Source organism: Pelophylax lessonae (assembly GCF_965119305.1).
Source record: "Pelophylax lessonae genome assembly, chromosome: 4".
Taxonomy (NCBI): domain Eukaryota; kingdom Metazoa; phylum Chordata; class Amphibia; order Anura; family Ranidae; genus Pelophylax; species Pelophylax lessonae.
In genome coordinates this window covers 202,527,198-202,539,829 of record NC_138771.1, presented here as the reverse complement: position 1 = coordinate 202,539,829, position 12,632 = coordinate 202,527,198, and the positions used below count along the sequence as shown (strand labels likewise).

General features: G+C 39.4%; 1 protein-coding gene across 5 annotated transcripts in view; it reads left to right on the top strand.

Annotated features, from left to right (window-relative positions):
* CELSR1 (cadherin EGF LAG seven-pass G-type receptor 1) overlaps positions 1 to 12,632 on the top strand; it is a 248,525-nt gene that overhangs the window by 210,322 nt on the left and 25,571 nt on the right. For all 5 annotated transcript variants that reach the window (XM_082257090.1, XM_082257088.1, XM_082257087.1 and 2 more), the window contains exons 20-25: positions 2,069 to 2,212; positions 5,420 to 5,609; positions 5,996 to 6,163; positions 7,319 to 7,445; positions 8,496 to 8,696; positions 10,045 to 10,219. In XM_082257090.1, the coding sequence (XP_082113216.1) occupies positions 2,069 to 2,212; positions 5,420 to 5,609; positions 5,996 to 6,163; positions 7,319 to 7,445; positions 8,496 to 8,696; positions 10,045 to 10,219 (1,005 nt within the window). The remainder of the gene's footprint in view (positions 1 to 2,068; positions 2,213 to 5,419; positions 5,610 to 5,995; positions 6,164 to 7,318; positions 7,446 to 8,495; positions 8,697 to 10,044; positions 10,220 to 12,632) is intronic.

The following is a 12,632-nucleotide window of genomic DNA, read 5'->3' as shown; positions in this document are numbered from 1 at the left end:
TCCTTTGCCTTCATGATGCTGTTATTTCACTAAGGTTCTCTAACAAACCTCTGAGGGCTTTACAGAACAGCTGTATTGATACGGAGATTAAATTACAAACAACTCTATTTACTAATTCTAATTTACTAATTGGGTTACTTCTGAAGGCAATTGGTTCCACTAGATTTTAGTTAGGGTTACCAGAGTAAAGGGGGCTGAATACAAATGAATGTCACGCTTTTCAGATATTTATTTGTAAAAAAAAATGAAAACCATTCATAATTTTCCTTCCACTTCACAATTGTGTGCCACTTTGTATTGGTCTGTCACATAAAATCCCGATAAAATACATTTGCATGTATTATGTATGCTGTAACATGACAAAATGTGGAAAAGCGAAGTGACTGTGGGGTTGGTTTACTAACACTGGAGAGTGAAAAATCGGGTGCAGTTGTGCATGGTAGCCAATCGGCTTTTAACTTCAGCTTGTTCAATTAAGCTTTGACAAAAAAAAAACAAACCTGGAAGCTGATTGGTTTCTATGCAGAACTTCTATTACTCTCTTGTAATAGAGAGTTAACCCTGAATATAAGTAAGGTGATCCAATCAAGTGTTCTGAAATATTTAGATTGAAGGTACAAGCTTGCTAGATTTAGAGGTGTGTTCAGCCTTCTGGGTGAGCCTTTTTCTAGAAGTGTTCCAGTAGATGAATTAGGCAATTTTTGATGTTACTGAAATGTTGCAAGGGTGCTCAACCTGTGGCGCTCCAGCTGTTGTGGAACTACAAGTCCCATCATGCCTTTGGGAGTCGTGCTTGTAACTGTCAGCGACTTGGAATGCTACTTGTAGTTCTGCATCAGCTGAAGGGCCACAGGTTGAGCACCCATGGTCTAAGGCAGTGATGGCGAAACCTTGGCATGTTTTGGAACTACATTTCCCATTAAGTTATTGCACACTGCAGTGTAGTTGAGTATCATGGGAAATATAGTTTCAAAACATCTGGGGAGCCAGGGTTCGCCATCAGTGGTTTAAGGGCTCATTCACACCAGGTGCAATGCCATTCCTTTTTTTTTCTTTGTTGGATGAACAAAAATGTATTATTTCTATAGCACTAGTTCCCACCGCTACGATATTTTAAGAGAATTGCACTGCCCCGTGTGGTCCTCATACAGGTTGACATAATAGTAGATACGATTAAAGATAATGCTTGTTACCACAGCATGTGTGGCCACAAGCTTTGTTAATGAGCTTTCAATAGTTGTTTAATGAGCACTATGTTATTTCAAGTAAAAATAAAAGGCTAACAAAGAGTCTAAAAATCGGATTCTGTCATTTACCACAGTATAAATATTAAGACTCTAGTAATACAGCCATTCTCAGAATTTGTTTTAAATGCCATTTTACTCTTGGTGACTCATGAACATCCTAAAAGCTTACTCGTGATTCATTTTATTACATAAGGGTGTGTTCACCATAGAAGAGTTACACAGAGAATAATGTTTTATATATACTACCAATGCCATTTGTCTACCTTTGTATAGATTGAGGAAAAAATGGAAAACTGTAGTCATGTTTTTGAGTGCTGGTGTCTGGTTTGATAAATCCGCCAAGACTATAATCCCTGCTGTGGCACATTTGTGAGCTGGCTAAAATTATGTTTTTCACCTCACAATCAGGTTTCAAAAAGTTCAATCATGGCGGTCTGGAATCAACATTCATTCCTCACAAACTTTTTGTAATTTTAATAAACTATAATAAAAAATTCAAAGTGTTAGGGTTTTATGTAGCTTGCTTTTAACGTGTCATTGCCAAGTACTCCTGGACCAAAACTCAGTACATTAAAGTTAGACATTTTGAAGTTTTGACGGTTAATGTGTGTAAACAACATAATGTCTTTGAGGGGTTAAGACACACACACACACACACACACACACACACACACACACACGCACCCACACCCACACCAGCCTAATATAGATCTATTTAAAATGACTTTTTTTTCTTTAAGGGTGGGGACTGGTGCAACTGTAAAATAATTGAACGAGTTAATATAATCCGTGCATCTTTTTCTGTACCTTCTGTCCATCAGTCATCGCCGTAGACATATTTGACAAGGCTAATTTCAGTGGAGCCAAAGTACCTGAGTTTAATACTATATATGAAGATTATCCAAAGGATTTGCAGTCATCAGTTCTGTTCCCTGACACTTTGTTTAAACCTCCAGAAAGAAAAGGTAATTTGCCATTGTGTTTTGTGTTTCAAAGCTGATGTCTTAACGATACATAATGCTATGTGTATGTTTTATAATCTTCTTCCATATCTGCATTATTATATTATGCTTATTTTGTTCTTCAAGTAGTTTTCTATATTAGCATCCATTATTCTATTTCTCGGGGGTGGGGACGACGACACTGTACCAATATACATGTAACAACAAAAAAAAACTGTTAAGATTATATAGATAAATACATTTGACTGTTTCAACCAGACCTCATATTATGGGTGCATAAAATGTGATAAGTTGTTAGATGTGAGCTGAGCCACTGCAAAATAATAGATGCAGAGAGTTGCATGTGGCTCACAAGCCACTGGTTGGGAACCAGTTTTGTGACCAATGCAAGTTACTGTTCACACCCACAAGACCAGCAGTAGTGTCCCAAGGTAGTTCTTCTCTTTACATTGGTTTTGTTTATAGGGTTGCCACATACTTACATATAATGCAGTCCTTCAGGGCACACAAGTTACAGCTTTTCATTACCTGAAATATTTTCTTGTTTTCTGTTTTATAGCTTTATCTAGTCCAGATCATTTGAGGAAGGTACACGTAGTGTGGCAAACTACAATTTAAATAATAGACTAGAGGACCCTTTTACAACCAAGGTTCCATTTAACTTGGTTTCCTCCTGATGTTTTTAGGGGTTCCTTGAGCAATGAGCAACTCCTGCCTCTCAGATGACTAACCACCGACAACAATGATCGTTAAAGTTTTCTCTGTATTTTTCCCATGTGACCATGACACAAATGTATCATGAGGTGTACATATAGTAGTTATTAGCAGGGTTCCCTGAGCCCAGAATGTTCTTTCAAGGGCTGCTAGAAAAGGTTGAGAAAGGCTGGACTAGACCTTCAAGTGTCAAATGTCATTCTTTGGGTTATTACCCTGTAATCTATTTTGTCATTAGAGTAAAATGAATTACATTTGATTCATGTTTACAAGTAATGGTATATGCTTTATAGAGAAGGTAGACAAGGGCATAAAGATAGCCCCTGTACACACAGAAATTAAAAGATGAAATATCCTGTAATGTGGGAATTCTGTCACCTTTTATTATACATTCTGAAATGTATAGTAGGTTGCTATCAAAATAACTAATGAAAAAAACAATAGGTTATCATTATATACAGTTTATAACAAAATCATAGCTAAATCCAAAAGTTTAAAGTGTTTGTAAAGGTAAAATTAAAGACAAAATAGCAAACACGGTTTACTTACCTGCTCGGGGCAATGAACCATTCCTGTTCTGGGGCCCCCACCTGCACCCCTGGCTCCTGCCCCCTGCTGAGTGCCCCCATAGCAAGCTGCTTGCTATGGGGACACTCTTGCAGGCTCATTCCCTGAGTCACGCTGTGTGTCTGTTGACACGCACAGTGTGGCTCAGCCCACCCCCCTGCTCCCTCTTCACTAGTGGCTCCTGCTGCTGTGTCTGAGCTAATGAGAGAGAGAGAGAGAGCAGAGATGCTGCTTTGGTACAAAGTACTGGATCGACATCAGGCTCAGGTAAGTATGGGGGGAAATGTTGTACACAGGGAGTTTTTTAACTTAAAACAGTTTTTTTTTTTTTTTTTTTAAGCTGCAGGGGCTCTGGTCCTTTGATTGGATGAGCCTTCAGAAGGCATGCACAGGTGACGTCACTGGCGGCTTCACAAGTAAATATCTCCTAAATGGTGCATGTTTAGGAAATATTCACTGTAACTATAGGTAAGTCTTACTATAGGCTTACCTATAGGTAAAAATCGTCCATGGGAGTTTACTCCCACTTTAATGCATAGAATGCATTTAGGTAAAAAAAAAAAAAAAACTTCTGACTTTAGAACCACTTTAACTGTAAACTCAATCCTCCCAAAACTGATACTTCTATTTCGGCTATTTGTTTTTGTGAACCTCAGCAATGAGACCTTTTCATCAAAGGTTCCAGATATCCTGTGCTGGACATTACAGTAGGCTCTCAATTTACTTTTTAATAATCTTCTCTTCTGCATAAACCAGACTGAGATTTGGCCTTATGTAATGGATTATGTGAAAACTCTTGGTGAGAAAGAAGGTGGGCATAGTTGGGAGCTGTAGGTTGGCTTGCCACTGAAGCCAGCGCGTGATTTAGCCCTTGTCACCTGCTGAAATGTAAAATATCCGATTTAGGTGATTTTCAAATGCTTGAAGTTATTGAATTTCATTGCACTTTTGTGCAGTTTGTGTTAATCGATTGCACTATTTTGCAGTAGTTATGATGTAAGTTCTGTAGCATATTGTAAATGCTGTATATTTCTGAACACAGTTATCATGCTAGCTCTAAGGCAGTAGGTGACAGGGCTTGCATTTACTTTGTCCAATATGTGAAAAGCCAGCAGTAAGTACATGTTGCACAAATAACTTATTTTAGCAGATTTATTTTAAGATCTGGAGAGAGGAAACCTGGCAGTTTTATTAGATGTTTAAAGATTAATTGCATGACTTCATCAGTCAGATGAGGCTGTATTCTGTACCCAATGCAGAATAAAAGTTTTAAAGCTCGTCTGATTTCAAGACAATGGGGGAAGATCTACTAAAACTGGTGCACACAGAATCAGGTGCAACTGTTCATAGTAACCAATAAGCTGCCAAGTTCAGCTTGTTCGCTTAAAGTACTATAAGCAAAACATTTTTTCTCTTTTTGGATAGAGCAGGGGAGATGTTTTTTTTCGCTATCTGTGTTGCATTTCAGAGATTTCACTTAATTTCCTGTTCTATAGCCAAACATAAAGTGAGAGGAAATCCCTGCAAATGAAGGGAATTCCCTGGGGACCCCCAGATCACCAGACCTAGTGTCCCCATTGGAAGATTTTCCCACTTTTTTTTTTTCTGGGGACAATCCAAAATTTGGGATTTTCTTTTACATTCACTTTAAATGATAATGGTAAACAGGAGAAATAGAAAGGGGGAATCTCTGTAACAGACAGCAATAAAAACAATCAGGTGTTTTAATCTCCCTGCAGTCCATCCTAAATTTTAAAAAAATGTTGCCGTTAGTTATACTTTAAGCTTTTACAATAAAACCTAGAAGCTGATTAGTTACTATGCACAGCTGACGAGATTTTGTGTGCACGAGTTTTAGTAAATTTCCCCCGATGTATTTAACTTAAGGCTGGTGTTATACCCTAAAACTTTACTTGATTTCTTGTATAGCTCTGCCTACAATGAAACCATCAAATCAGAATTATCCTAGCAGTGAGGACGAATATGACTCTCGTCTATCCAAGAGGAAAAAAAGGCAGCCAGATTCCTCGAACCAGCACGCAGTTGCTTTGGTGATTGTGTACCGCTCTTTGGGACAGCTTTTGCCAGAAAACTATGATCCCGACCGCAGAAGTCTGAGGTACATAAGTGAACTCTCTATTGTCTGTCTGTCTTCTGAATCACAGCATAACCTCCACCAAAATTGCTTCACACAAACACAGAAACACTTTGTGAAAAGGTTTTTACAAATTAGCTAATTTTGCTGATTTCCTAGGCAAGGGCAAAGGGAAAAGTACATGTTGTACCAAGTTATTGACACATATGCCAAATATTCATTAGCACTAAAGACTACATGCACATTTTTAGTGAATCTGAGCGTATACAGTATACTAGATAAGCTCTCACTTCTCTGCTCTGCCTATTTTCAGACTAGCTGAAATCAGAATTTCTTTCTTTGACTGATTGTTCTAGGCACAGGATGTTTCTATAATTACACTTCTAAAATATATTGGTATTTTCTTACAGAGTGCCCAATCGTCCAGTCATTAATACACCTATTGTAAGTGCATCCGTGCACAATGAAGGTGAGCTTCTACCACCACAACTAGACAGGCCCATCATTCTGGAATATACAATGTTAGAGACTGAGGAGAGAACCAAACCTGTGTGTGTCTTCTGGAATCACTCCATCATGTAAGGTTCTAAATTTATTGTTGCTTAATTAATTATAGCTTGCAGAAAATTACTAGCTTTATGCTTTTGTGAGGAGATATACATTGCCTTAGTATATATAGAAACCACAGGGCCCCATAGCAAAATTTGAATGGGCCCCAAATAGAGAAAAAAAAAAACACAGCGTTGTATGTCACCCTAATTACCATGGCAGGTGACCAAGGACTAATTAGGACATGTCTGTGATATAATTGTGCAGATTGCAGTGGCAAGGAGTATGTATTGTACAGCAAGACATTCAAATTGCAATAGCCAGGAGCATGTAGTGTACAACCAATGGTACAGAGGGTAGGGGTCAGGTGGAACAGTCCAGCCCAGCGTTCATAGTGCAGGGGTCAGGATTATGTCCTCTGCGGCAGTCAGGGGTGTTTGTATTATACACTCCTATAGACAGAATACAGTACTACTGTCAAGAGACTTCAAATCCCAATACACTTATTTTCAGTCAACAGCAACCCCTATTAATTCATTACTTCACACCCTCCAAGACAGCCTGACTTACTCCATTAAAGCTGACACAGATACAGTAAGCAGCAGCTAGCAGTCATTTGCTCTTCTCTCCAATGGTGATGGCAACATGCATGACTACATGTTATCAGTAAAATCCTTGGTCTGCCATTCTTTTTAATCCTGTGTTGCTGAAAAAGGGCAGGGTGACCATGGGGCAGCGTGACCATGGCTTGCTGTAGAGCACGTCCCTCACACCAGCTGAAGTGGCAGCTTGACCAATCACTGCTGTCTCATTTATACAAAGAGCTGGAAATGAGGAATGCTTTTACATCACATCCTCTGCCAGGCTCTGACTGATGACATCACCTAATGCAAGACCCCAGCAGAGGACACAATTAGTAGAATAATTCCTCTGTTGGCTCTTTGTTTGCAAGTGACAGCATCAATAAGCTGAGCTTTCAGTTTTGAGGGTTTAAGCTGATTAGAGAGACCCAGTGCTCCTTTTTACTGTCCTGGCCCCTAGCAGCAGCGTGGGCTGCTATAGCAATAGTGCTGACACTCAAAAGCTTACAGGGTTTTTTGCTGTTTGAGGAAAAACTTTTTATCAGTATATTTTTCTTTTTGCAAGTGTGGTATTATTGAAGTTATCAATTTCTTTTCACACAGAGCTGGAGGTATTGGAGGATGGTCTTCTAAAGGCTGTGAACTGCTGTCCAGGAATAAAAGTCATGTGACCTGTCAGTGCAATCATATGACCAGCTTTGCTGTATTAATGGATATTTCCAAACGAGAGGTAAGCTAAGGAGAAGATAAATCTACAGTTTAAAATATTGCCTTTTTCTACGAGTTTGGCCACAGTAAATAGCAAGCTGTATAAAACAATTTTTTTCCTGATGATGTGGCTGATATTGCCCAGGGTAGATGCAAAGAAAACTATGAAAGTCTAATGTACTACAGTATACTTGGATATTTTGACAGAAAATTATTTTAGTGTCAATGCTTACTACAAAAAAAGTGGCTTCAATTGAGACTGTTCACACTGTTTGGGATGTTTTTACATGCTGCATTTTCACAGCCTTAGTCATTGACCATTGTATCCCAATAAGATGTTGGAAATGCTAGATTTTCAATTACAAAATATACTACAAAATGCTTAAAACTTTGTAAAGTTGAAGCATGTTCAAATGCTGATGCCTAGACTCGGTAATATGCTCTTTCTTCTTCAAGCACTGTTGGTGTGAACAGGTAGATATTTGTTAATTAGCAGCTTAAAAAAATAGTGGAAATTGGATTATTGTCAGAGTTGGGTGAAAAACCAGTTTAGTATAGTTTGAACTTGTTAGAAAATTTGTGAAACAACTCGGTGCACCTCGGTGCCACTGGTATGTGTATTTCTGTACATGGAGTTTGGACTAAACATGTCTAAACATAATTCGTTTTACAAGGTTCCTTCTGACCCCAGGCTTTAATTTTATTTCCCATTAGTTATACTGATTACTTGAAAATAATGTAATCATTGTGTACACCTTATGTACCGCTTACTAATTATAAAAAAGATGTAAGCAGGACCTTTTATGTAATGCATGTTATAACGGTGTGATAAGAGACTATTCTTTTAATTAGGGTTAATGTAACACCAAGGATTGCATGTGAGGGTGTAAAGTAGGGGCTGCATTGAGGCTCTGGGCTCAATGGTCAATTTGTATACATGTATGATTTTTTTTTTTTTTTTTTTTTTAACTGGTGATTTAAGTTTTGGAAGCTCTGATAATTGATTGATAATTTGTTAATTTTTGTAATGGTTTATGAAATAAAAGTGACATACAACTTCTCTTGATGGCAGAATGGTGAAGTCCTACCTCTGAAGATTATCACATATACCTCTGTGTCAGTCTCACTGGTGGCTCTGTTGTTGACTTTCATCCTATTGGTTATCATCAGAACTTTGCGTTCCAACATTCATAATATCCACAAAAACCTGGTGGCTGCCCTCTTCTTCTCTGAGCTGGTCTTTCTTATTGGAATCAATCAGACTGAAAATCCAGTAAGTGGCAAGAAAATAAATATGGCCTTTGGCAGTCTTTCGCTGTCTGCTATTTATGCACATTTATATATTTTTCATATTTAATATCATTATTGATTGTATTTGTTATGACTTTCTGTACAAAGTTCCTTTTTCCATCTCTGGAATTAGCAGATTAGGCAGCCCTGGGGCAAATGAACATGTGTACATGGTACTGCATTCCTCCTCTTACCCTTTTTCCCCATAAAGGGTGCAAAGGGTCTGGGGAAAATGTCCTTGGCACTTAATTGTGACAGGGTGAATTCAAAACTCCTAGTTCTGTTTCTGTTGGAAAAAAAAAAAAATTGTTATTCAATGCAAACCTTTTTCAGTTAAAGATCATAGAAAGGTTTGATTTTTTTTTTTTTTAGATTTTTTCCTGGTTATCCCGATTTAATAATTTATTATAGCGAATATGCCCAGCTTCTGAAGTAATGGCAGATGTTTTCACAAGAAAATGTTTCTTCACATCAGGCAGTATTTAACTATATATTTAATTCTAAGACGTACTGGTAATGTGGTAGACAATTAATCATTAGTGTACCTGCACTTGAGAGGCTGCCTGACACGTCATGCACCAGTAAGCTCAAGAAAGAACAAGAATGCTGGGGCTGAAATAATTCATGACTGCTTGGTACACAGCCTGATTTATGAACGTTCCGCTAACGATACTGTATTAGGGAGCAACATAATAATTTGTGAACAGAGCTAGACCAAGGCAATTGATTGTGTTATTACTTTATAACATCTTTCTTATTTACCAGCAAGAGCATTGCAACTTCAAAGCATATGAATAGTATTGACATAAAAGTAAGAAATTATACATATTTATTTGGCGTTGTAAGCAAGTATTTCTGAAAATAAGCCGGTGGTCAGGTGTAGGTCAAATAACTGTGGTTGACATTTTCGCTTCAAATCAACTTTTTGATTAATCCACAAGGACTTGGATGCCTCCCCCAGATCTCCAGAAATGGGCAGGAGTTTCACAACCATGCACAGCTCATCATGATCAAGTTCCCACAACACTGGCTTGCCTGTTTCAGCACTGTTCTTTTAAGAAGGTGAAAGTCCCACCTCACACAGTAAAGAACTGCCCTGTGCAAGCTAAAACTCCTTATAACATACTATACTCCCACAAAATATAAAACTCCAACTGAGCACAGAGTATTCCAGGGTTGATCAACTTTGTAATGTGATTTTAATTAAAAGCTGTATTAAAATTGATCTTGAAAAAGTAATGTGCTGCAAAGTCTCTTAGAGCTGTCCCTTATCTGAAACACTTCTGTATGTTCCAATCAGCAGTCTCACCTGTGTTTTTTTCCTTGTTCAGTTTGTGTGCACAGTGATTGCCATCCTCCTCCATTACTTCTACATGAGCACCTTTGCCTGGATGTTTGTTGAAGGACTGCACATTTATCGTATGCTGACGGAAGTCCGAAACATTGACACCGGTCATATGCGCTTCTATTATGTAGTTGGCTATGGTATACCTGCCATCATTACAGGTACGTTGCCTAATGCTGCTTTAACAGTAAAATACTGAGCTGTTATTTTGAGTCATGTTAACAGGTAACCTGCATAAAATACCGGAGTTGTTAATGTGTCATTCTTATAGGTCAACTAATGTCTATATTATACCAGTCATCTTTGTAGAAGCATGTGCCCTCCCTATAGCTATAACACTGAGTAAGTCAGCAGTAAGATACCCAGAGTTCTTACAAAAATATTATATCATTTTTAAAGAGATTGTAAAGTCTCTTTTTAAAAGTCGTAAACGGGTATTGCACAGACCCCAAACCTTCTCTTCTGGGGTCCTCTGCCAGTGCCGTGGGCTGTGTCTTGCTATGGGGGCAGACATGCAGCTTGATCCCAAGCCATTAGGTATCAGGATGAAATCCTTGGACTCATTGTCAGACCCTAAGCTGGGACATGACAATGCCCGGCCTCATGTGGCGAAAGTATGCAGCCAGTTCCTGGAGGATGAAGGAATGGATACTACCATTGAATGGCTCCAACGCTCAACTGACCTAAATCCTATTGAACACCTCTGGGACATTGTTTCAGTCAATCTGACGCCACCAGGTTGCACCTCAGTCTGTCCAGGAGCTCAGTAATGCCCTGGTCCAGATCTGGGAGGAAATACCCCAGGACATCATCTGTCATCTTATTAGGAGTGTCTTTGAATTCAGCCCTCTGTAGGTTGATAATTTTAATTTCCATCAAATGATGTGGCATTCTTTCGTTTCTAACACATTACCCAGTTCATATCAGTATAGATATTCAGCATGATAGTTTTCCTCTTTGAAATCTGATGTGTTTTCAAAGTGTTCCTTTAATTTTTTTTTGAGCAGTGTGTTTTTATTTGGGGGGGGCTGGTTTTGAGGTCCCAGGAGGTTGCGGGACCATTCACAAAGCATAGTGCAGCTTGTACATGTGCAGTGGGAAGCCGGCTGTGAGGCTGCAAGGAGTCACAGCCGGCTTCTCACAGTAAACATGCTGGTTCTAGGGACCCAAAGACTGTCAATAAACCCGCCCAGGTGAGGACAGTGCTGGATCCCTGGACAGGTAAGTCTTTATTAAATGTCAGCAGCTACAGTATTTGTAGCTGCTGACCTTTTTAATTTTTTCTTTCTAGGGTGAAGATCTTTAATGCAGACAATGCATTAAGGTAAAAAACATTTAGACTTTGGAACCACTTAAGTTCACATTGCATACACCATTTTTCATATCATTAACATATTGTGAAAATTAGGCCATGTTTTGATGTTTCATAACTGCAAAATCACACAGCAGTTCATTTCCCAGAGTATACAAGAAATCTTGAAGCCCCTTTTGCACGGCTGTTCTGATCAGGTCTGCTTGTTAGTTTTTCAGGTGGACCAGATCAGAAGGTCCATTTACCCCAATGGACAGGCAAGACTTGTGTCCACTGACACTCGCCCACCCGCAGGGGTCCGATTTTGTCTACTAAAAAATTGAAAGGGGACTCTTTCCTCTTCCGTTTAGGCAGACCAGATCCAGTTTACTCTCTACCGCCCATAGAGCAAAGCAGGCTCTGTCCTTGCCCACTCTGCAGAGTCACCCACCCGCTCTGCTCCGATCAGCAGGAGATCTGTGAGCTGATTTACAAAACTGAAGCAAAAGGGGAGCAGTTATACATAACCTCTACTTAGTCTCTTGACTTCATATGAAAGCTAAAACCTGTGTGGCTGCTCTGGGTAACTGGTGAACTTTTTATTTTATATTCTTTTTTTTTAAGTTTTGATAACACTTCAGTTGTTTCTGTCACCTGCATACTTGCCCTGTATTTGATCCTCTGTGAGAAATCAGCGTATACAGTATCGGCTGTTAAAAAAACATCTTTTATGTTGGTTTAATGCCTGGGAACATAGGCTGAGGGTTTACATAACTTTGTTAGTGTGTTGCTGAATGATGGTGGCTGACTGCATTGTTTGCAGAAAGGATCATCTCTGTTCTATGAATGCTTTAGTGTAGAGTGAAAATAGTTGAATGTTCAGGGAACACATGGACCAGGGGCGTAACTACAGGGGTTGCAGGGGTTGCAATCGCTACCGGGCCCCATGCTCCAGGGAGCCCGGTAGCAAACCAGTGGGTAAACTTCCAGGATTGCAAAGGTCACACTTGCGACCGGACCCTGGCATTTCACCACTGTGGGGAGGCCCCAAGATTGCAGGAAGGGGGCCCACTGCAGAACTTGTGAAAGAATCCTGCTGCGGGACCATAATAAAAGGCCATGCAACGAGTGTTTAGAGCCCCAGGATTAGTGGTAAGAGCCCTGGGCTTGAAGGTAAGGGCCCCGGCCAGGGGTCTGGGGGGCCCTTCATGGTTTCTTGCATCAGGGCCCTGAAGGTTCTAGTTACGCCTCTGACATGAACACCTGATATGAATATAGGGACT